This window comes from Juglans microcarpa x Juglans regia, chromosome 8D (genome assembly GCF_004785595.1).
Source record: "Juglans microcarpa x Juglans regia isolate MS1-56 chromosome 8D, Jm3101_v1.0, whole genome shotgun sequence".
Classification (NCBI taxonomy): Eukaryota; Viridiplantae; Streptophyta; class Magnoliopsida; order Fagales; family Juglandaceae; genus Juglans; species Juglans microcarpa x Juglans regia.
The window spans coordinates 20523653-20549365 of record NC_054608.1 but is presented as its reverse complement, the minus strand read 5'-3'; the positions used below and the strand labels follow the sequence as shown (position 1 = coordinate 20549365).

Genomic DNA, 25713 nt, shown 5'->3' with positions numbered 1-25713 from the left:
AGATATTCATTGAGGAGATTCATCGAAATTGATCATTTTTTGTATTAGTTCAAACTTAATTGCTATACATAGGTTAAGATTCGACAAGTTAGGAGAAGGCATGTGATCATGTAAATTGGGGTTTCCAATTGGGGTTTCACACTTTGTTTGCTGGAAGATACAGGTTTGATGAGAAATGGTGTGGATGGATCAAACAATGCACATCTTCAGTTACCCCATGAGTTCTTTTAGCAGCTTTCAAGGTTATACAATAAGGGGATCCATTATTCCCCTTATTATTTGTTATTATCGAGCTTTTCGGATCCCATTATTCCCCTTATTATTTGTTATTATCGAGCTTTTCGGTTGGTTCCAGAAATGGAACCAAGCTTAGCATCTCATTTGCTATTAGTCGACGACACTTAATAGCTGGGATAAGATTGATAATATGGTATGGTTCGGAAAATGATGAAGGTTTCCAATACAACTTGTTGGAAGATGATACAAATTACATACCCTGAAGTCGAAAAATCCTAAGCCATACGAGCAAAGTCCATTGATGTTGCTGACTGCAGATATATTTACAATGGATCAATCAACTAGCGGTGAGAAATCATACACAATATTCACAAATATCGACAAATGCAGACATATTTACAGAAACAAGAATTTACATGTGGGATCCAATTGTTCTTCTCAATAGTCACCCAGTGAACAGCCTGATGCGACTTCTGATGGGCTGGCGGCATATTGGACAATTGGAAACTTTCGGTCCACAGTCTCTGCAGGTCTGCAATGAGATAGTTGTTACACATAATGATTGAAATACCAGCAAATGAGGGAAAAAACAAGAGCAAATATAGGTATCACTGCAGCTCACCATGTGTCCACAGCCAAATGCCAAGTCCTTTGGATTAGTTAGGCAAATTGGGCAGGCCTATATTCAAATTGGACAGAAAAATAAATCAGAGATCTGAACTGATAAAACCCATTAAGGAATAGACCTAAGACTAGATTGGAAGAGTTAACATGTCCCTGTAAGAGTCCCTTCACCAGGTAGGTTAGACCATCATACCATGAGTGGCAGAACTTAAACTGAGCTAGGTGACTCCCAATGTTTGAACGGTAGGCGGGTTTAGACTGCACAGCTAGATAGGTAGACTACTTGTTAAGTCTTATTTCTAATTTTGGACTCCCTATGTACTTACTTAGCAATGTTGTCAGGCCACTGCTTGGCCACTTTTCAGGGCAATAATATATAGACAGGTGATACTCTCACAAACATGGCAAAACACGCTACACTATAATCATACCGATTGGTTGCGTTCATCTCCCGTCGGTGTTGATGATGAAAGTATGCTTGGCTCTCGAGTCGGTGGCGGACGACGAGTGTAAGGAGTTGGAGGAGGGCGTGGAACGATTTTCTTTGCTCTTCCTGTCACATGTCTTTTATACAAGAGCAAATGTTGATCAGAAACCATTCACAATCTAGTTCAAGTTCAATAACATGACATTGCCTTTCACCCACAATTGACTTTGGCATAACTGGAACAACAAAGAGAACTCGTATAGTTCTGAGTCTATACCCTCTTTTAAATCATTGGCTCTTAGAATACCTCAATTTTGCAGAGAAAATCTCACTTCAGGGAAGTTTATATCGGGTTTATAGCAACCACTTGAAAACTATAATATGAGAAGGATAAGGAACCCTACCCCAATAAGTTAAGCTCAGTTGCTGCTTTGTACTGGAAAGGGATCTCCATTAGGGTGGCTAGAGCAAAAGCTGTTTCTTTTGAGGAAGGTGTCCCATTCTTTGACATTATTTCAGTGAAGTTGACAAACTACACAGTAAATATATTATTTAAAAAATAAAACATTGCATCAAATCAAAGTTAATTGTATGCTACAACTGTGATACCTGAAAGTTATCAAATTCGCGCGCAGGGATCTTGTCATCAAACTTCTTCATGTCTTCCCAAGGTCCATCACCAACTCCGACAAGAACAATTGACAGTGGATATGAACTGGATGTTAATATCAAAAAGGTAAACTGTTTAGTTTTAACAACATTGCTTCTAAACAGCACAACTGCCACAACTGTTTCTTTAGCTTCTGATCATTTATCCTAATTTAACTGTCAGTGTCTCACCAGATCCACTTATTTCACAGTTAAGCTTGTGCATTAAAGGAGACAAAGGCTATACATTACAATTTTTGGATTTTAATGTTCGGACTTGGGAAAGCCCATTAACCTATTAAAATCCCCTTTTTCACTGTACAATTGTTTTCCTCCTCTAACACAAAAAAGAAGCATGTTAGGTTAAACGCATTGTAAAAAGTATTTCAAAATTTAATAATTAGCATAGTCCACAATTCTTATTAGTCTTAGGCAGAAACTAGGGGCCTGTACAAGGTAAAATTATTTCCGTTGCTCTTTTTGTGAGTAAAACAGATTTAATAGCACCAAAAGAAGCACTGTTACCGCCCACAACACAACCAACATGGCACAAACTCTAGATCAAACCTTGCCCATCACAACCCAAACTGAGATGACAAACAACAAACCGCTGCCCATATACTAAAGATTCTTCAAAGTAGCAGAATGTTTGATTTTTGGACCTGGAAAGTTGAGCCCCCACAACAGATATTTCTTAGAATTTTTTTTTTTTTATAGGTTTATTTCTTAGAAATTCGAACAGTACTACAAGTGGTGTGCACCTTATTTTATTGATTAGTTCAGTGTGCACATTATGGTATATATCATATACATTTGTTTCCATCCCTCCACATATTATTTTTTTAGAAGTAACAATTTTATGCATTAGCAAAAGGGGAGTGCTACTCCAACCAACATTTGGTACCGAAATGGGTACCGAATGGTGTATTCTGTTTTTTCCTTTTTTCTTTTGTTTTTCTTTTCAATGCATTTTTTGTTTTTTTTTAAATACAAATAAATAAAAAACACAATACTAAGAAATAAACAAATAAAAAATACTAAAAATAAAAATAAATAAAGAATAAAAAAACACTATTGGTACAAATTATAGGTACACTTTGTCGGTGTGCCTATCATTTTCCTTAGCAAAAATGGTTCACACTCCATAGTGTGTCCATTATAACTACAAAATACCGGGATAGTTTATTGATTACTAGTAAGCTCATCCCGTGTAGTTAATCTACTCTTCACTGCCACTGGCAAATCAATAATACTAGTGAAGGTACATGGTTATCCAACATCATAAGGAAGAAGATGACATAGTTGAACATGAGTGAAACTCCCTAAATTTTAATACTTCCAAAATTATATATTATAGTAAATAGATAAAGGCAACAACTTTATCCTCCTTTACATCTTCGGTCTTACTTGAAGAAACTTATTCAGAAACTATGACCATTAGGAAAAGAACATTAAGTGGCCAAAAACTCCTAACCTAGCAACTTAGGTGATCCCATTAGTGTTTTAAATTTTGTACCGTAGCGGCCGGTACGGCCGAAATTTTTCGTTAAGCCGTCCGGCCGGTACAGGTACAATACCTGTTCCATACCGGTCAAAATACTGGCCGTACCAGCCGATATTTCAGCCTATGTTTTTTTTTTTTTTTTTTCGTTTTTTCAAACTACAAGCTTATTTTTTAACCCCCAATTCAAACTAGACTATTTATAATTTATATATATATGGATTTATATATAATTTATTTATATATAGACTATTATTTTGGAATATAATTTTTATATATATTTATATATATAATTTATTTATAGATCGACTATCCCGAAATGTTATCCCGAAACGCTATTCTGAAACGATACCGGTACCGAAATATTTCGTTCCAGTGCCTTGACCGGTACAGCATCCGATACGGTATTCAAAACATTGGATCCCATAGCCCAAATAGGCTTTCTGTATGTAGCCTGTGTCCAAACGTGTATTATGGCAGAAGCATAGTTCCAGGCAGCACTCATGCCTAGCCCACCATGTTTGGGATTGCAAAAGCAGCCTAAACAACTTTTGCAGTTACTTTTATGAAATTAACACCATTCCAAAAAAACTCACAATGGCTCTCAGCTTGTAATATCATATGTTAATCCTGACTGGACCTTCTACCTCATTCTAAATCATAAGTGCCATTCACCATATCACATTAGAGAGTCAATATAAAGCTATTACCATGAATCCCATCTCCCAATAATATTTTACAACTTACTGATACCTTTGCTCTCCAGCATTTTCTTTTACTGACTGAAGAATCCCTATTCTAGAATTTTAAAGAATAAATTGCAGATGGTATATAAAAACAATGACTGACCAAGCCTTACTTAAATAGTAAAAAGAAAAGAAGAAAAAAGTTCAAATAAAACCTAAAACCAGAAAATATAAATCCGTCTATCTGCAAGACTCTACCTTGCATTGACGATTGATTGGATTGTTTGGGCTTCTTGTGGACTTAGTTCATTATCACCTGTATTGACGCTCCTTGTAACCTACACAATAGAGAAATCACACTCAATAAGATAGAATGTGTGAATGAAACCATGTTGCAGCTGGGTGATCACTATAAATTGATGCCAATGAAGAAAAGTATAAATGAGATTATTTAATTGAAATACTTTTGTATATAAAATATAAAATACTCTTTTGTATTCAGCATTTGTTAGTATATCCATTTTGATTGATAATATCACTAATCAACTTAATCCTTTTTTGTTACATAGTCGATTGTAAATTAAATATTAGCAATTTTAATTAGAACAAAATTCTTGATGCAAAACAACTACCACTTTAATAATGCTTTTGATGCATATATTTAGAAAAGAATCTATTTTTATTTCTATAGTTTAATGTTTCAATTTGAACATTAATTTCTGTTCCCGATATTTCTTTTAATAGTTTTAACTCCAAGAACCAAATTTAGACCATATGTAGAAACTTTTATAAAATTTTCGAGACTTGAACAAGAATTTTGAAATCATATCATCATCTAGAGATATTTATATCATATAAAAGAATAATTACATATATCTCTGCATAGCGAAAATGCTTTTTGTGGTTTCAACTTCTTTTGATTTCTTTAATTTTTCTCTCCAACTTTTTTTTTCCTTTTTTTGAGGAAAGATGCCTCACAAACCAAAATATGCCTCTTTTGGGTTTCATTTTGATTTAATGTTCACATTTTTTTTTTTATTACAAACAAACCTTTTTCCATGCCTCAATCTTCATTTGGTTATATAGTTTTTGAATTACAATCACATGGTAGTTATTCTCATGTTATCTTATAAGGTAATTAATTATTTTGCCACCATTAATTAGAAAACCAGTTTTAGGAGATTTAACTTCTAGCCAACGTTATGATGATATTTTTAAGGGGATTTTATTTTTCAGGCCTGTAAATGGTAAATATAGTTTTTAGGCAGTGTTTATTAGGGTGTCTTTGGGACCCTCTAAATTGCCTAGGCATTGAGCTTATCCCTTTGTCACAATTTGTTTGTGGGTCTGCAAGAGAAAAAGAGAGAGATAGAGAGGACTTGATTTCAACCTGGCCATCGGCGATGATAACCAACACATGGTACTGGCCACCAGATTTCTCTACAATGTCGATTGCAGCCTCAACTACCGGAGCATAAGAAGTTGGCCCTTAAACAAAATTACACACATCTATGAAGCCATGTCACTTGAGACAAGCAAAATATTATAGACAAGGCTAGCTGATATCAAAGCAGAAAGTAGAACGTAATCCACGGCTTGGTGCCATCATATTCCAATTAATGAAGTATCACTATTGCAATGATGGAAGAGGAAACCAACCTGAAAGCCGCAAGGCCGGAACCACTTTCCTATAGCAGGACAAAACTTCTTCAAAACCATGGCAAGGTGAATTATCACTGTGAAAACTAAACACTTCTTCATCATGCGTGGTGGCTATATAGAAAATAATCCAGGGATCATATTAGAAAATGCAAGAATATTGTCAAGATGTTCGACTTTAGAGGACTAGACATACCATCACCAAAACCAAAACAAGGAATTAAGTTGTCTTCATCAAAAGGGGCTAAAGTCTTTCCAATCACAGCAATGGCCTTCTCATATGGATTAGGTATATCTCCAATGGCATGCAGGCTTCGGTTATTGAACGAGACTTGGCCTTCAGTAACAAGATTGATGCATTAGTCTCAAAGATATACAAGGTCTATATTATTGGTTAACCAATAAACACAACGTGCGAGGTTAGATCCTTGAATATGTGATCATTGCATCATAACAGGGGATCATATATCTGTTAGCAAGGACCTGTCAAAGATGTATCGACCCTCAATATAATGAAGCATTTATGCAGAAACTGCCCAAGACTACGTACAAGGAAATAGAATGAAACATCCCTTAGTTTTGGACCTTTGCCAAACTGCAATTGGGGTGACCCTCTCCATTGAGATGGAGAGTATCTATCTGTGTGTGTGTGTTAACCATGGGATCTGAGTTCTGCTTTATGAACAACTTAAACACTAATGTTTCAACTGTAACACATATTAACAAAACTTAACTTATCAAAAAAATATTAACAAAACAAGTGTTTCCTGTACTTCTACAGACCTGTCCATTCATTGCTTTTGGTGAAATCAATTCCAAGAATGAGATTGGATGACTCTAGACCTGCACTTCTCAGTGCTTCCGTAACCTGTTAAAGAAAAGATCCATTCTTATTCAAGCAGGAAATGATTTTGCTGGGTTATTCTGCAACGTTCACATTGTTGCCAATGTTTTGTACTTTAAAGTCCATATTGGAACAGAGTTGCTAAATGGTAATATACAAACTTTTATCTTTTATTACTAATTTTTTTATCTTTTAGAATGGTTGGATTTATGATTTATTCCTTTCATGCGATTTTTTGATATTTCAATGTGAGTTTGAATGAATTTGCGACATTGTGAGAATTAGACGAGCTCTGTAAAATACATGTCCACTCATAGGGTGGATACAGGAAGACCGCCCGGGCTAGAGACAGGCAGGGTGCCCAAAATCCTCCCTGGGAGTCACGTATCAGCCCTAGGAAAAATATAGGAAAATATATATATTTTCTTGAGATCCCAATCTTGAGAAGTCAAACACTACTTGAACAACCAGCACATGGTGGACATTATGAAAATAACCATAACAAGAGAAGGGATATAAGGGAAAAAGTTGTTCATTTTATACCTCAAAATTTCAATGAAATGTTAGCCTTAGAGAAAATTTTGAAAAGATAAAACATATTGTACCTCTAAATATCAATTGAAGAAAGTACTATCTTGGTTGTGTAACTCAGACATGTCATTTTTTATTAACTTTTTTTCTGAGTTACACAGAGGAAATTTTTTTTTTAAGATGCTCTTGTATTGAGTCGTGTGAAAAGCGAATAGATAAATTTAAAAAATTATTTTAATATAATTTTCATTAGTGTCCTTTTTTTTTTTTTTATTAAATTTTTTTAAATTTTTTTGTTTTCTTATTTTCACAAAAACTTAGACATGAAAAGTATTTTAAAGAGAACTTTTTTTAGAGATCTAAAAAAGTGTCTCATCTCATTTTATCATTACAACTTTCCTAAATTCTCATACAAAATATAATAAATAATTCAACTTTTTCAAATTTCAAAATAGTAATAATATTAAAAAAATAATATTCTATCCATATTTTCTTCAACTTTCAACTTTCGTCTCAACTCACTATTCAAAATGCACAGATATGAATTGTAAATTTTTTTTAAAAAAAATCATAATCCAAACATACAATAATTGCAACCATGGAAACCAGATTAGAATGGGTTATGTTAACATGGAAAGAAAACACAACACAAAAACAAAAAAATAAAATAAAATAAAATAAAAACAAATCACACAGGCCAAGAAAAGGTTGACAGTGGGGGGGAATCACCTGTTTCAACGTCTTCCTCCCTTTAATATTCCTAATTTTAATGTTTTATTTTCTTGCCTTGCGGGTCAGATATCGACTAGACAACTGATATAAACATTTCTCTTTAACATTATTTACTTTTCTTTTCTTTTTTTTTTTTTTGTGGGTGGTGGTGATGCTCCCTTATCTATTAGTGTATTGGTGGTTGCCTCGTGAGGAAGTAGTTGCACAAGCACGTCATGTGGATAAACCAGGAAAACAGATAAGTGGGTGGACCCATTAAATTAATGGAAATAGAAAAGATACCTTCTTTGCAAAAACACAAAAGTTCAAAATCCATATATGTTTCTTCCTTTATCCAAAGCATTAAAGTAGAGTGAAATATTCTTTGGTTTCTGCGTAGATTCCACGAAACCGCGTTGACGTCAAAATAAAATATAATAAAAATGCTATAATGTGATACTATTCATTTTGTCGTGACATAATAATGATTTATTAAAAAAATTAAAAATCCAAACAGATAATCTAAAATTTTAATATATTTTTTACTTTATTATTACTTTTTACCTACTTTTTAATATTTTATTATTACTTTTTCATTACTTTTTCACTATTATTCACAAACATTCTCAACACTTCTCAAATATTCTCACTATCCAAACTAAGCCTTAATCTTCTTTTATTACTTTCAGATACTATTTTGTTTTGAATATTTTTTTAATATAATAATGCTAAACAGACCAAAAGATTGTACCAAGAAAGTAGGGGTGTGCAAAATTCCAAAAATTCCGACTTCGTCCGACTTCCTCTCCGACTCCGACTTCGATGAAGTCGGAGTCATCGGAATTCGGAGTAGCTCCGAATATGTATTCGGAGTCGGAGTCGGAGCTCCAAGAAGCTCCGATTCCGACTCCGAAATTTTTTTTACTGTACACTTGCGCTCGAGCAAGGTGTCGAGCGCAAGTCGAGCACACGTTGTATTGAACATTGGCTCGAGCGACATGTCGAACGGAAGTCGAGCGAACCTCTCTGAAAGAGTTCCGCTCGAGCGCCACGTCGAGCGCACGTCGAGCCCCGATCTTATGTCGGAGCTCCTATAGGAGGTCGGAGCTCTGATAGGATGTCGGAGTCAGAGCTCCAATTTGGCTCCGACTCTTGTCGGAGTCGGAGGTCGGAAACGAGCACTCCGACTCCGTCAGAGTCGGTGCCCAGCCCTACAAGAAAGTGTACCGATGAGTCATTTTCTCTATTTTTTTTATTTATTTTTTAAATAATAATAAAAAAAAGAAATGCATGTAGCATTAACCTTTTTAATAAGTCGCGTATGATGTCATGTCAATGAGATAAAATAAATAATATAAATTAGAAGCACAGTAATATTATTCAAAATATAAATAAATAAAATCGGAGCATACCTATAATGTAAATCCTTTTTAAACTTTTATTAGTTTTATAAAATAATTACGTTAATGTTATTTTTTACCGAAATGCTACTATACCATACAGTTATACCGCTCACTCTGTTCCGTTAATATGACAACACCATATGATATCACGTGACTTATTAAAAACATAAAAAATATATATTTAAAATAAAATATCGTCTAAAAACACAAAAAAAAAAAAAAAAAAAAAAAACAGACTCTAAATTCCATCTTCCTCTTTTATATTTATATTTTTAATTTTTTTTACTAAACCATACAGTAACATATGATGACGCTACGTCAATGGGACAAAATAAACAGTATAACCGAAACAATACAATAGCATTTCTCTATTTTTTATGGACATTATTAAATTTCCTCTTTTCTGATAAGTAATAAAAAAAATTAATAATGTCCATAAAGGTTATTAAATTTTCTAAAGACCACACGCTATAAAGGTTACGATACTAACCCTAAATCTACAATATTAAATGTTATAAGACCAACAACTATGTCTATCTCCTTCGAATTATATCACCTAATCAAGATGGAGAAGCACAAAAGAATATTCCAGAGAATCTAAATTATTCAAATAAGCGGTTCTTCTTTGGGTGCAAGTTATACCTTCCCTTCAGAGGAGTGATATTTTTGTAAATTAATGATACTCGACGACTCTATTTTACAAATATACCCTCCAATTCATAACAGTAATAATTCCTCCACAAATCATATTTATTCAAGAAATAAATAAATGATATTTATTAAAAATAAATGATAATAATTTTAATAATATGATATCATCCGCTTCATTTGAATTTGAATTCATCTATTTTTTTTTAACACTTTTCAACTATTCTCACTATCCAAACCAAGTCGCAAGCCTGAATTTTGAAACTCTTTCAATTAAGTACCTATAAATAATTTTTTTTCAAATAATACAGAAATGATAAAACATTACGAGCATATCCAAAATCTAATTATCATTTTTAAGAAATGATATATACAATGTTAAAGTGCGTAAGTTCCACATATTTTTTTAAAAAAATGTATAAATATAAAATTTATATAAAAAAATTATTTTTTTAATAATACATATTAATTTTTTTTTAAATAATTTGTAAAATTTAAACAAATTTAATATTATTTTATATATATATATATGTATAAAAGAAAATAAACAGTGACATTTTTATTTGAAACAGAGATATATTAAATAAATAAAAATCAAGTGGGCCACAGACAATTTTGAATGGATTTCCCTCTTTCACAACTGTAAATCATTACTCCAAATATATGACAACTGTCCTTTTTTCCTATGACTTTTGGGTATGACTTATCAGCCCCCGTGATTTTTCTTTTCAGTCCTTTCACTTGCCTAATTTATAGAATCGTCCTTAAACATGCCATGAAATCGTGCTCATCCAAAATCAATGTAAAAAACCCTAATTCCCACAGCAGAAGAAAGTGCTTGAAAATAGAGAAAGAAAGGAGAAGCGAACCTGCTCAATGGAAGAGAAGTTATCAGGGATGTATCCATACTTCTTCTTGACAGAAAGCTTCTTCTCCACGACATTGGAACTTTGGCCATGATTTCTTCTCATTGACGGAGATTGTAAACTGGCTCCGGCGTTGCCCCTGTTGCTGCTGCTAGTTGCTCTGGAAACTCCACGCTTAGGCTTGATAAATGACAACAAGTTACCCATTTCATCTTCTTCAATACGACAACCCAATTCGCAGACACAGATGCAGTCTTAAAAACTCAGAAAAAGAGTACCTTTGAAATTAAACGATTTAAATTTCTAATCATAGACACGAATGATTCAGATGGCCAACGAAGAAAGGAATTGGTGCCCCTTGGCGACTAAGAGGTGGGAAAAGAAGAAAAGGAGAAGAAATTATTAACAGACGGCTCTTATCTTTGCGTATGTATTGTTTTGCTTACTTGCCAAGCGAAGAACTAGTACTGCTGAGATTGTGATTCGTGAAGTGAAAAGAGACTTGTATGCGTTGGAAGAGACAAGACGAATATGTTCTTCTGCATTTACAAACCAGTGCTCGTCCTTTATAAACTTGAGAACTATTAAATGCTTCGTTTGGATAATCAATCTATCTTAAATTATGTTACAATTTTTTTAAATTTTAATATAAATTATAATAAAAAATTTAATTTTTATAAATTTTAAAATAATAATAATATTAAAAAATAATATTCTAATAATATTTTATCATCTCAACTCAATTCAATTCAATTCATTTCAACATTCAAATACAACTTTAAAAAAATTTATTAAAATAATTTATAAATTGTAAAATAAAAATAAAATTATTTATTATATTTTATATACAAATTTTAAAAAGTTATTTTATATTTTAAAAAAATTAAATTATTTATTATATTTTATATAAAAATTTAAATAAATTATAATAATAAGATAAAATAAATTCAAATGAGTAAATTTTGAATTCAAAACCTTATAATCTGAAGAAAAATTACAATTCGTTTGCTTCTAGTAACGAAACTAAAAATTTTTTGAAATTTGTACGGTTAGACTATTTCTCAAAATAAATATCCATTTTTTTATCTCATTTTATTTTTTTTATTAATTTATTACTGTTTATGAACTATACTAAAAAAAAATTTGGTCTGACCTTCTTTTCTTTTTTTGTACGGGAAAAAAAAGCTGGTCTGCTGTCTAACCTTGGTCCTTGGTTGTTACTGTTTTGTACGGTTAGACGATACCGCGACGCCCAGGAAATCGCCGGAAAATTGTTTTCATTTGGTGTTACTGTTCATGCACGGGCTTCACAATATTTTATTATAAAAAATTAATATAATTATTTATGTGTCCCACATGTATAAATATTTAAAAAATAAATAAACTAATCTCATTTAATTTTTAAAAATAAAGGTACACTTTATTTTATTTTATTTTATCTCATTTATACGCAATATATCTCAATATTATTCATATATATCTCAAAAAAATTTTATTTCATCTCTGAAAACAAACGAGAGTCTTTAAATAAACCGGATACCGTATAAGTTCTTCAGCTATAAGTCAATGACTCGTTTGTTTTCACAATTATTATTATCTCATTTCATTTTATTTAATCATTACAATTTTTTTAAATTCTCACATAAAATAAAATAAACAATTCAATTTTTTCAATTAAAAAAATATAATATTAAAAAATATATTTTAATAATATTTTATTCAACTTTCAACTTTTATCTCAATTTCTCTTATCCTATCTGCAAAAACAAATGACGTATAAGTTTTGTACAAATATTTTGTAGAAATGTGGACTCCATTAAGAAAAATTGAGTTTTTTTACACTTTTCTATGTTGAAATCCATATTTTTATAAATATTTTAGGTGAGACTTGTATATTTGAAATTTATATATATCAAAATGGAGATGTGAAACAATAGTTACAATATTTAATCTAATATTGTCTTAAATATTACAATTTAATACTGTCTTAAATATTCATCTAACCTGTTTAGAAAATAAAAAAAAAAAATGTTATTTACAGTTTTAAAAGATACAAATCCTTCAAACTCTTTTGAAAAAAGTTGTTAAATTTGAAATGACATAAAAAAAATATTTTTTAAAAATATTTGTTAAGTTTAAAGATACAAACCCTTCAAACTCTTTATTTTTTAGCAATGTTTGAAAAATGAATTATAAAAAATTTTAAGAATCTTTCCTCACAATCTCCTTTATCAAACATACTCCACGCGGCCCGTTTGGCAGATATCTGAAATAGTTTCGTACGTATGATATATTGTTTATCTAAATGCATACAACTTATTTCATATAAATAATTTCACTATTTTTTTTTATCTTAACTCAACACTATTTATTGGTGAAATTTTTATTATTATTTCATCATTACAACAGTAAACTAATAATTGATGGAACTATTATTTTTTAAATTTTTCATAAAAGAGGTAAAATATATCTTAATTTATTTCATATATTAAAATACATTTCAATACGACCTGCTAAATCTATTCAAATATCTTAACTTATAGATAAATTCAAATCATCTGAGATACTTTTATTATTATTACTTTTATTTCAATTTTGATTTTGACGGATTTGAATTCAAAATTATTAATATTTTATTAAACAATTGTAAATGTATGATTTTCGATATAAATATTTGTCATCTACCCACCCTTACGTTTAAGGGGTTAAATGTAAAATCAAAATTAGTCTAAGGTATCGTTTAGATTCGAAAATAAGTTGAGATGAGTTATGAATAATAATGAGATAGATTGTGAATAGTAATAATATTTATAAGTTAAAATTACTGAATAATAATGAATATTAATAAAATGAATTGAGATAAGTTATAAATATAAACCGAATCATTTTGAACTTTTAAATTTTGTAATTAAATATTTTAACAATGAAAAGTTGTGTGTGCTCGATAACATTTATAATCTAATTAAATAGTTATCCCATGTTATCGGAAAGATCGAGGACCGTCCACGAGGTGGGACGAAGAAAGGCCATCTCGATTTGGACACCTCGTCCTTACCTTCTCCTTTCCTACCCAATCGGGTCAGTGAATGGCCGACACATAACATCATGATTCATGTTGTTATGGTCCACTCGTGCTGTTAAGGTAGTGAAAGTCATTTTAGATATTTTATAAATAATAATAGTAAAATATTAAATAATAATGAATAATAATAAAAAAATAAATAATAAATTAAATTGAGTTATTTTATACTCAAGTCGGTATATAAAACACACTATCTATATTATTTAAATAGTAATATTTGATCTGTAAGTTTTAAATTTAAAAAATTTCTCTTCCAAACTAAATTATGCCATATAATAATTTTATTATGTATGCTCTAGAAATTAGTTTGAAAATATGATTTTTCAATCAAATTTAATCTACATAATTAGCCTCGAATCCTATAGTTTCGATCCTTAATCAAACTAACTCCATGCACTTTAAATATCACAAATTCCTCATCTATATATATATGATTTTTCAAATTTAAATATCAACCCAAATTATATGGCCCTAACCGAACCCTATATAAGATTTTCTCCAAAATCTTTCATCATGATCAATCATCACATCTCGATCAACTGCAATCAAGTATTAACACTACAAAATTTAAAAGTGTAGAACACTTCTTAGTTTGGTTACTCTCTTTAGAGAAATAATACTTACAGTCATAAGTGTGCAACTGCCACACAATTATTTTGAAAAATGTGAATATATATGAGATTCACATGAAAAAAATTAATTTTTTAATAGTAGACTCCACTCTTTTTCAAAATGATTGCACGGTACTTACACACTTCATGACTGCATGAAACATTACTCCTCTCTTTAACCCTGACAAATCTCTTTATGGGTAATTTTATTTTGTGTAGGATACTTGTATGCTCTTAGGGCTTGTTTGGAGAGTGAAATGATATGATAATTTTGTGAATAGTAGTAAGATAATTTGTAAATAGTAATGAGATAATTTCAGTTGAATACTTTTTGGGTTTTGAAAAATGAAAGAAAAAAATTAAATAAAAAATATTTGAAGTTAAATATTTTAAAAATATAATTTTATAATATAATTTTATTTGTTTAGAGATTTGAAAAGTTAGAATTATTTTTTATTTTTTATTTAAAAGTTTGAAAAAGTTGTAATGATTAGTTTGAAAAAATTGTAATGATTAGTTTGAAAATTTCATATTTGAATTATATTTGAGAATAAAATTTTTAAGATGAAATGAGATCAGATAAAAATTTTATATTTTATCTAAGGTGCCAAACTTACCATGAGTACGTGTTATTTGGTGATGAATTTGTGAAATTTTGCAAGAAATTGGAGTGAGGATGGAGTGGGGGAGCATGAGAAGTGGTTGGAAAATTGGTTTTGGGGCAAGAAAGGAAGAAGATGAAAGTTTTGAGTCAACTCCAAGTCTCCTCCTTATACTTTTCAATATCTTTAGTACTTACTGTTAATGCCACCTGCCCATTACCTTATAAAGGACATGAAATTGCTTATTAACTCTAACTAAATCCAGACCATTATTTGGTCTCTATAGTCTACCGATCACATGTGGCATGGCTCCCTCACCAACCAGCTTTTTGGTTAAATCCGCAATTTTGTGCCATTTCTAAATTTTTTTATGACGTCATGTCCTTAGCTCGTGATGGTGTCCGCTCATCTTTCCATTGAGTTGTTCTTTTTACACTTCTAACGTCAAAACAAAAGTGAAAAAAAATGTATGGTTTCTAGTAAGGGTGAAAACTGATCCCTTTTGTACGGTTTTTGGGTAAACTCAACACCGACCGACACTTAAGTTCTGGGGAAGAAAATCGGTCGAAACCAATCAATGGAAATGAGAAACGCCGACACCGGCCGATGCTTCATTTCTATGACGGTTCATGATCGATTCTCAGACCGAGCTTTGTCTGAGAGAGTAGAGACTAGAGAGAGAGAGAGTTGTAGAGGAGAGAGAGAGGATGAGAATTGAGACACGAGGAAGAAGACGAATTGATATCAAAACCAAACGGCGCCATTCTACTTATTTTTTTTTAATACGTTATAAATAAAACGACGTTGTTTGGTTTAATACCAAAAGACGTCGTTTTAGTTGTGTTTAAAACACAACTATAAGATTAAAACGACGTCGTTCCACTTAAGTTAAGTGGAACGACGTCGTTTTGAGTACAAAATATATATAAAAAAAATTAATTTCTTTAGTCGGCCAATTTAGCGGTTTGAACCAAGTTCAAACCAACGCCGAACCGGCCGATATCGGTTTTCTCAATTTTGTACCGCACGCCGACCGGTTCTCCACTGGTTTTGGCCAGTTCTAAGCTCAGCCGACCAGTCTAAGTTGATCCCGATCGGTTCTTCGGTTTGTTGTACAACCTTGGTTTCCAGAAGCCTTAAAACAAATGATTTGAGATACAAAGACAGGAACTCTGATCTCGCCCATTCGATTGCTCTTCCCTTAGCTGGTGGAGCTCCACCTAATCTACAAGTGCAACTCCTCGCCTCCTCCTTTGGACAACAACCAAAAAAAGAAAAAAAAAATTCTTTTTATCAGCCACTATCCCACACCTCACATCCTATGGAAAAAAAAAACTGTAGATGTAGAAGTGTAGGATAAATAGTAACTGATGTATAGCATTTCGATAATCATTGAGGCGTTGGGATATGTAACGATAATTACACACCCTCATGTTTATGATAGTTAATATACATGAAGCTAGCATGTTATTAATAAAATGTAATAATCACAGCGTAAAGGTAATATAAAACTAATACTAGATAAATTACATCCCAATTTAAACATTTTTCATAGTCACCAAAAAAAAGTCACATTACAAACCATTAGTTATAACTGAAACATTGTTAACCATTTACAAATATACATAAATCATGTCTCAAAAATATTTCCAAATACATAATCAGCTTCTATAAACATCTCAGTCAATACATTCTGAGATATCTGTATGCTTTTCTTCTTGATCTTGCTCAACTTGCTCTGCAACACAATCTACGGTTTTGAGGAGTAGACTATAATGGCACTATCATGATAAGATTATAAAATCTTGGTAAGTTAGTCTTAAAACTAAACTCATAATAATCGTGAAATGATATATTAACAAATATGCAAATGAATATGTATGCCAATACACATATTAAAAAACTCTTCACTGTCTTCAAAAACTCTGAATTAACAACACCAAATTTTTATCTTGTCATAGAAACACCACGGCCTCCCATCATAACCATGTTCTCACTTGGCTCTCTTCATCACATCTTCGAGTAACGTTCATTGATGTGACTTCGTTTCAAGAATGCATTTAGCATTCTAGTCCCTGCAGCAGAAGGGCTCTCCTAGATACTCTAGAGTGGACAAAAAAGTCTCACTAGATTAATCTTCCATTCTAACATAGAGATCATGATATTTCATAAATACTTTCGTGCATTATGCAATAATGCCATGTGCATAGTAAACAAATAATGTAATCCGATCATGCTTAACATCAACAATTAATAGGCACCGCGGTCATGGAGTCTTCCATCTCCTTCGAGGAGACACTTACTCGGGAGGCTGTTCAACCCGTTCCGCCCGCAGTAGCGACGAGGTCCCCCATCTCTCCTTCTCTCTTGAAGGTTGTTTTTCAGAAAGATGTTGCCCCTTCAATCCTCCCAAATGTTGGGGCTCCCTCCTGCTCTGCGGGCTTGAGCTCCCCCTTCATCGTGGAGCTAAGTGACAATCGAGTGTCGATCCCGTCATCTCCCTTGCGATCCCCAGAGCCAGAGGTGGACTCTTTTTTTGCTTCTCCTGAGAAGGCATCCTAGCCAAGCCCCCCAACAGACAGACCACACTCAGCCGAGGAGGGGGTTCGACCAACGACCGACAGGGGCCCCCTGCAAACTAAAGAACCCTCCTTGGGAGCCGGGGTTCCCTAACGGGTTGAGGCTGACGTTCTAGAACCCTCTGGCATAGACCCTTCCTTGGAGTCCATCAAAGACATGACGCGGTCCTTACAACAATTGGCAGGTGTGGCTTTTTCTTCCTTCGCCAGTTTAGGGATGAGCCAGACCACTGGCCTGGGCTTTGAGCAGGCCCGGGCCGAGGCAATTGAGTGGGAGGTTCAAAAACTGAGGCCTCTCTTTGCCCAGGTATGTCTTGCCTTTTACTTAGCTTGTCTTGTGGGGAATTTCCCTTCATTCTTCTAACACCTTATTCTTTTGCAGGTTGATGACCAATTGGTGGGCATCATCGTCAAGGAGCGCGGGGAGCTCGAGGAGGAGGCCCGAGCGCTCTGATCCGTAGCTCTCCTTGCCCGCTTGGAGGTTCATAAGGCGCAATAAAACGTCGAGACAGGTCCAAAAGCTGAAGAGGAAGAAGTCTGGGTTGAAGGTGGAGCTGGCCGAGGCCAAAGTGGAGCTCACCCGAGCTTCTTTGGAGTGTTGATGTCTCTCGGATGTGCATAAAGACTTAGAGAAGAAAGAGGAGGAGCTGTAGTCGCTCCAGAGGGGGATTATGACGCTTTAAAAGGAGAAGGACCAACTGGCCCGGGAGCAAGCCTCAGTTGCCAAGCTACGTTCTCAGCTTTTGTTCAAACACTTCTCACTAGTCTGGGAAGTCCGACGTCAGAGGGCTGAGGTGCAGTAAAGGAGGTTCAAATCCATGGTCTCAAAGTCAAGTTGTTGCATGCGATAAACACAATCTTGGCTCAGGACAGGCAAAATATCGATCATGGAATCCAGCTTTGAGACCAGCGCCTGGTACATGGAAAGATCAGGTCCCAGATTCAGTGCACTCAGGCCATACGAAAGGTTGCTTGGGGATACGATTACAAGGAGGGCCTTAAACGGCTACGGTACCATCTACGAGAACATCCCGAGACGGACATCAATACCTTGAGTCTGGAATCCTTACAGTCAAACCCTCAGGCTTTTACGTTCTTCAGGAACCTCAGGAAGCCTGGAATGCCCCCATTCTCCACGGGTGCTCCCTCTTCACCTTCTTAGTCATTTTTATACTAGCTCTGAGCCCTTTCTGTTTTGCTTTCCTTTCTTTTTGTAAACCAGGCTCTCATGTAAATTTGAATATATATATATATATATATTTAAGGATCAAGCTTTCCTCATTGCTTCTTTCGTACTTGTACTCATGCTTTTTTTTTTTTTTTTACTCCCTGCCCATTTTGTTTGGGCATGGGTCTCGAGACTTACTTTGTCGGGACCTCTGTCCACGTGGTTATGTGCAAATTGCATAGCGAGCTCAGCTTTCACCTCAAGGCCTCAACCCTGTAGTGTGCTTAGGGACTTGTTTTTTAGGGACCTGTGCTCGATTGGTTGTTGGTGGGGCAGAGCTCGGGAGGCTCTGTACCTTAGCCAATGCATCGTGGCGAGTCCACAGACTCGGCTTGTAGCATGAAGAATAGCAAGTCAATGGGACTTGTGTCCGACTGGTTGTTGGTGGGCTCTGACCCTAACGATACTTCACAACTTGTCCAGAGACTTGGCTTGTAGCATGAAGGTCGGCAAGTCAAGGGACATGTGTCCGATTGGTTGTTGGTGGGGTAGAGGTCGGGAGGATTTTGCCCTAACCATACTCCGCAGCAAGTCCATAGACTTGGCTTGTAGCACGAAGGTTGGTTAGTCAAGGGACTTGTGCTCGACTGGTTGTTGGTGGGGCAAAGCACGGGAGGCTCTGGCCTTTAGCCAATGCATTGTGGCGAGTCCAAAGAGTCTGCTTGTAGCACTAGGGTCGGCAAGTCAAGAGACTTGTGTCCGATTAGTTGTTAATGGGGCAGAACTCGGGAGGCTCTGGCCCTTAGCCAATGCATCGTGGCGAGTCTAGAGACTCGGCTTATAGCACGAAAAATGGCAAGTCAAGGGACTTGTATCCAACTGGTTGTTGGTGGAGCAGAGCTAGAGAGGCTATGGCCCTAACCATACTTCGTGGCAAGTCCAGAGACTCGGCTTGTAGCATGAGGGTCGGCAAGTCAATGGACTTGTAATCGACTAGTTGTTGGTGGGGTAGAGCTCGAGAGGTTCTGGCCTTAGCCAAACTACCCGGCAAGTCCAAAGACTTAGCTTGTAGCATGATGGTTGGCAAGTCAAGGGACTTGTGTCCAAATGGTTGTTAGTGGGGCAGAGCTCGGGAGGCTTTGGCCCTAACCATACTTTGCGGCCAGTTCAGAGACTGAGCTTGTAACACGATGGTCAGCAAGCTAAGAGATTTGTATCCGACAAGCTGTGCATGGGGCAGAGCCTGAGAGGTTATGTCCCTTAGCCAATGCATCGTGGTGAGTCCATAGACTTGGCTTGTAGCACAAAGGTCGGCAAGTCAAGGGACTTGTGTCCGATTGGCTGTGCGTGGGGCAGAGCTTTGGAGGCTCTGGCCCTTAGCCAATGTATCGTGGCGAGTTCAGAGACTCAGCTTGTAACATGAAGGTTGGCGAGCCAAGGGACTTGTATCCGACTGGCTGTGCATGGGGTAGAGCTCGGGAGGTTCTAGCCCTTAACCAATACATCATGGTGAGACCAAAGACTCGACTTGTAGCACGAAGGTCGACAAGTCATGGGACTTGTGTCATACTGGCTTTGCGTTGGGTAGAGCTCGGGAGGCTCTGGCACTTAGCCAATGGATCATGGCGAGTCGAAAGACTTGGCTTGTGTGATCAGAGCTTTTAGGTAAAGGCAGATGGGTATAAAATCATTTTTTCTCATTCATAAGTTGTTGTTTACATAGTCGGGCGAACCCGTGGCCTTTAAACAAAATACTTCCTCAAATATTGGGCGTTCCATGGTTGGGGCAGTGCGCGACCTTCCTGGTCCTTCAAACAGCAAGAGCCGGATCTTCCGTTAGCCGTCACCATAAAGGGCCCTTCTCATCAGGGACCTAGCTTTCCTTCTTCTTGGGTGGTGATTCCCACCTGCTTCAAAACCAAGTCTCCTATCTTGAAGGCTCGAGGTCAGACTCGCTTGTTAAAGTATTGCTCAAATTTCTTTTTGTTGTTCATCATCTGACTCGCTACCTTTTCTTACCTTTCTTCCAGGAGATCTAGGTTTTCAATCCTTTGTTGTTGCGGTTCACGTTGAAGTGTTGAAATTGGTACGTGGGCATCCCCACCTCTGCTGGAATTACAGCTTTGGTCCTGTAGACAAGCGCAAAAGGTGTTTCTTCCGTGGGGGTCTTGACAGACGTTTGGTAGGCCCATAACACACTGGAGAGTTCTTCAGCCCATCTCCCCTTCTGGTCTCCTAGCTTCTTCTTCAGGATGTTCGGCAAGGTCTTGTTGGTTGCCTTTGCCTATCCGTTGGCTTGAGGGTGCCCCAAAGATGCATACTTGGCTTTGATTCTGAGCTCGGCACACCACTCCCGATAATGTGAGCAATCGAACTACCTGCCATTGTCCGATATGAGGCTATGAGGAATGCCAAATCGACAGACTATAGACCTCTAGAGGAATCTCACGATGGCCTGGGTTGTGATGGTTGATAGTGCTTCTGCTTCCAACCACTTTGTGAAGTAGTCGATCGTTACTACTACAAACTTCACTCCTCCCTTGCTCTCGGTAAATGGGCTGATGAGGTCGAGCCCCCATTGTGTGAAGGGCCAAGGGGACACCGTGGATGTCAACTCTTCTGGCTGGTAATGGGGAATGGGCGTATGTTCTTGGCACTTGGGACATTTCTTCACGAAGTCCTCTACATCCTAGAATGAGTGGTGCCAGTAGTACCCAGCGTGAGTGAACCGGGCGGCCAATGCTCTTCTACCAAAGTGATTTCCTCAAATTCCTTCTTGTATTTCGGCCAGGACATACTAGGCTTCCTCGGGTGAGATGCATTTTGGAGGGACTCAAAGAAACCTCTTCTATACAGGACTCCTTCCAACAACATGAAACGTGCTTTGTTTCTGATCTTTCGTGCTTCCTCCTGCTCGTTCGGGACCAAGCCTCCATCGAGGTACTTTATGATATCGATGGCCCATTCTGGTGGCACTAGTTGGATGATGGATATGGTGATCACGATAGTCGGTGTGTCAACCGTTCGGGCTACCGTGTGATTCGAAAGAGAGGCCTCTTCCTAACTCAAGACGGCCTTTGCCAAATAGTTTGCCTTGTGGTTCTCTCTGCTTGAGATTTGCTGGATATGAAAGTTTTTGAAAAGGTCACGTGCCTCCCCCACCTGCTGGAGGTACTTCTTCAGTTTTTCCCCTTTGGTGGCAAACTGCCCCTTTACTTGGCCGACCACCACCTACGAGTCGGCCCTCACTTCAACTTCGGTGGCTCCCAATGACCTGGCTATCGACATTCTTGCCAGTAGTACCTCGTACTCGGCCTCGTTGTTGGTAGTTTTGAAATCGAGTTTGATTGCATAGTTATGCTCTACCCCAAACTTTGTGACGATGTGCACCCCTAGACCCCCCAGTCCGGCAAGATTAGCCATCGACGTAGACCTACCAGGGCTTGCTTTGGAGTTGTGATAGGTGTTTCTTTGGGGAAGTCCGAGATCTCGACTACGAAATCTGCCAACACTTGCCCCTTGATTGCCGTGCGAGGGAGGTACTCGATGTCGAATTCCCTCAACTCAATCGCCCAGCTCGTCATCTGGCCAGACACGTCGAGCTTCTGCAATATTTTTCTGAGGGGAACATCAATGAGTATCTTCATTGGGTGGGCTTGGAAGTATTGCCTCAACCGCTTTGCGGTGATGACTAATGTGAACGCCAGCATCTCCGCTCAGGAGTATCTAGCCTCGGCTCCTTGAAAAGCACAGCTCGTGTAATAGACGGGTCATTGGTCTCCTCCCTTGCTGCAGACTAGGACAGTGGGCAAGAAGTTCGGGGTCACTATTAGATATACAGTCAAGCTTTCCCCTGTCTCGGTCTGGCTGAGAAGTGGTGGGTGGGCCAAATACTCCATCAACTCGCTAAAGGCCTGGTCACACTCGACATCCCACTCTCGCGCCTTTCTGAAGACCTTGAAAAAGGGAAGGCTCAGGGCTGCCATTCTACCTGCCATCCTCTGGACCTCGTTAAGTGTTCATGGTGGCGGCATACTTACTATCGCCTCAACTTTTATGAAGCCCAAGAACTTCCCCGACTCAGTGCCGAAGGCACACTTCAGCGAGTTGAGTTTCATCTAGTATCTTCTCAGTACTGCGAAAGCTTGCCAAAGGTCGGCAATATACTGCTCGGGTTACCTGCTTTTGACCAAGAGGTCATCCACATATATCTCCATGTTCAGTCCAATCTGCTTCTTGAACATCTGATTAACCAGCCGTTGATAAGTTGCACCGGCATTCTTTAGACCGAACGACGTAGCTTTGTAGCAAAAGAGTCCCCGGTTAGTGATGAAGGCTCCTCGTTGTCCGGGTTCATCCTGATCTGATTGTACCCAGAGTATGCATCCATAAAACTGAGCAGGGGTTCCCGATCGTTGAGTCCACTATTAGGTTTATGCGTGGTAGTGGAAAGTAGTGGAAAGTAAGGCACGTTGTGGCATGCTAAGCCTTGAGATGCATTAAATGCGGCGTGGTTCCTGTCATGGCGTGTCCATCTCCGTTTCATTAAATGCGACGTGGTTCCGATTAGGTACGTCCATCCTTCTGACCTATCTGGATGCCAGGGTTCAGGGACAGGGGATGTCTCTGAGCTGTTAGCTAGTCGTGGTGTCAGTCTGTCCTCCCTTGCACCATTTTGTCTGCGTGCTTTACCCGGTCGCTTCTCTGCCTTATCATCGGACTTTGTGGATCGGGCCTACTACCCAGGCCCAACCCTAGGGATTACTCCCCTTAAAAAATCATTTTGCATGTAAAGTATAATTAGAGATGGGTGATGATTAAGCTGCTTAAATTTAAAGAAGTCGATACCACGTTGCATGCATGAATTATATATGTGAAAAAGGAAAGATTAATAATACAAGTTGGTGACCACAAGCATTGGTAAAAGAACGAGGAGGAACTTCTCGGCAACTTCCGTGTTGCATCGTATGGAAAAAGAAATGAAAAGTTGAAAATAATTATTCGACTTAAAAAAAAGTGCGCCTCTTCTTCTCGACAATAATGTCAGGTTTGAATATACAAATGGTTTCATTCTATTTTATTATTATAAATTTTTAAATTTTTATATAAAATAAATAATTTAATTTTTTTTAATTTTAAAATAATAATATTATTAAAAAATAATATTTTAATAATATTTTATTTAATTTTTAATTTTTATTTAAAACTATCTTATTTCATCTCACTATTCAAATGAGCTTAAAACAAGCATTTTGATATAAATATTTAAAAGTTAAGAAAAGAGATCCTAATAAATCATTTTTTTAATATATAAGTTTTAATAACTTATTGGTAAAAGAATAATCAGGAGAAACTTCTTGGCAACCTCTGCGTGAAAATATCATGTAATAACAGAAATTAAAGAGAGACAGAATTTGGTGAAAGAATATGATGACCAACTTGATTCCTTCCTTGCTTTAAAGCGAACTGAAGTCCATGAACAATGATAACGCGTGACAGCTTCTTTACAAAAAGTGTGTGCGTTAGCCACAAACTAATGATAATAGTGTGAAGGGAATACTGATATTCAGAGGTCTTTATACTATACATTGATTTCATGACATAATTTTATTTAAAAGATAAATTTTTTTAAAAAAATATTATAGCCATAAATAGATTTTATAAAAATATACTCACAAATTGACATGACTTCATATAATACGTTATATCTATTTTATAATAAAAATAATGTTACAATATAATATATAACATAAAGTCATATCAATTTATAAATTTACCTTTATGAAATCTGTTTGTGACTAAATCATTTCTCGCTTGAGAATAGAATAACTCGTGTAAAGGACATTGAATCAAAGAAAAACCGTTCTTGTGATAAAGTCTACAAACTAATGCAATTATTTTGTGCATATCAGATTGTATAATTCTTTTTTTATTTTTATGTTAGCAAAATTTTAATATTTATAAACTTAATGCTTCAAAAAATATGAGATTTCTAAATGGTAAGTAAGAATATCATCATATCTTATTGGGAAGTTTCAAAATAGTCCCTTAGTTTTTTATTTTACGAGTTCCATGATTTAAGGAAAGAGTTCTGTTAGAGAGAAAAAGAATCTCACAAACTAAGCGGAGCAAATCAACTTTTTCTTCATTAATTTGTTGCGTTCTTGTCGGAGCAAGCCTTCCTCGCTCCCAACCTGCGTCCCCCTGCGTTCTTTTCAGAGCCACCGTGAGTTTATGGGCGATGTCGTCACCGCCAGCCCCACATCGTAGAAGACGTCCCTGTCCCCAACCCATGCCCCCTGTATTCTCGTCAGAGCCAGTGTGGGTTTGTGGGCGACGGCGTCGCTGCCGTTCCCGTCCCTACATTGTCCCCACCATTACCTTGCCTCACCACCAGTCCCACAACTCAATCCATTCAAAAAATTCAAAACCCTAACTCCATCCAAAACAATCCAAAAATACAAACCAAACCAACTCGGTACATCCAAAAAATAAAAACGTAAGTCCCAAAACAATCCAAAAAAATAAATTCACTACAAGATGAGAGAGAGAGAGAGAGAGAGAGAGAGATTTGGAGGTGCGGCGACGTTGATGTCAATGGGGAGTAGCAGCGGATGAGGGGGGGGGGCGGGGCGGCTGAGCTGCAAGTGTTTGGGAAAGGGAGGGAGAGAGGGGGGTCGGGGAAAGGAGAAAAATAAAAAATAAAAAAATTTAACCCTTTGCTTATGTTGTCGTGGCACCCGTAATATTGCGTGTAGGGGTAGGTGATAAACGGTCCGGTCGGACCAAATGGACGGATCATTTTGATCCGGATCGGACTGGATTGAGATTAAGATCGGTCGGTCTTGGTCTACATTTTATAAGATTGAAAAGTTTCAGTCTGGTC

The 25713-nt window shown here is 36.3% G+C and overlaps 1 protein-coding gene across 2 annotated transcripts; it reads right to left on the bottom strand.

Annotated features, from left to right (window-relative positions):
- Positions 1-433: 433 nt before the first annotated feature.
- Positions 434-11360, bottom strand: LOC121243585 (E3 ubiquitin-protein ligase RGLG4-like). Of its 2 annotated transcripts, XM_041141717.1 has the most exons (13): positions 10789-11099; positions 6566-6650; positions 5979-6119; positions 5783-5896; positions 5514-5611; positions 4382-4461; positions 1898-2003; positions 1693-1820; positions 1293-1425; positions 860-916; positions 666-769; positions 599-608; positions 434-548 (listed from the first exon to the last, which is right to left on the bottom strand). In XM_041141717.1, exons 1-11 carry the CDS (start codon positions 10990-10992, stop codon positions 683-685), a joined length of 1233 nt encoding a protein of 410 aa, XP_040997651.1. In that variant the 5' UTR covers positions 10993-11099; the 3' UTR covers positions 434-548; positions 599-608; positions 666-682. The 2 variants fall into 2 exon arrangements, with proteins under 2 accessions (XP_040997651.1, XP_040997650.1); XM_041141716.1 differs by adding an exon at positions 11292-11360 and having other exon boundaries at positions 434-769; positions 10789-11000.
- Between the last annotated feature and the right edge of the window lie 14353 nt (positions 11361-25713).

What these genes read in the sequence shown, in the direction of transcription:
- LOC121243585 (XM_041141716.1), bottom strand. Translation starts at nt 10,992, where the DNA reads ATGGGTAACTTGTTGTCATTTATCAAGCCTAAGCGTGGAGTTTCCAGA. An exon ending in TTATCATCGCCGATGGCCAG is followed by an intron (nt 4,462 to 5,513) that starts GTTGAAATCAAG and finishes TCTATTGTGTAG; the next exon opens with GTTACAAGGAGCGTCAATAC. An exon ending in CATTTGGCTGTGGACACATG is followed by an intron (nt 770 to 859) that starts GTGAGCTGCAGT and finishes ATCTCATTGCAG; the next exon opens with ACCTGCAGAGACTGTGGACC.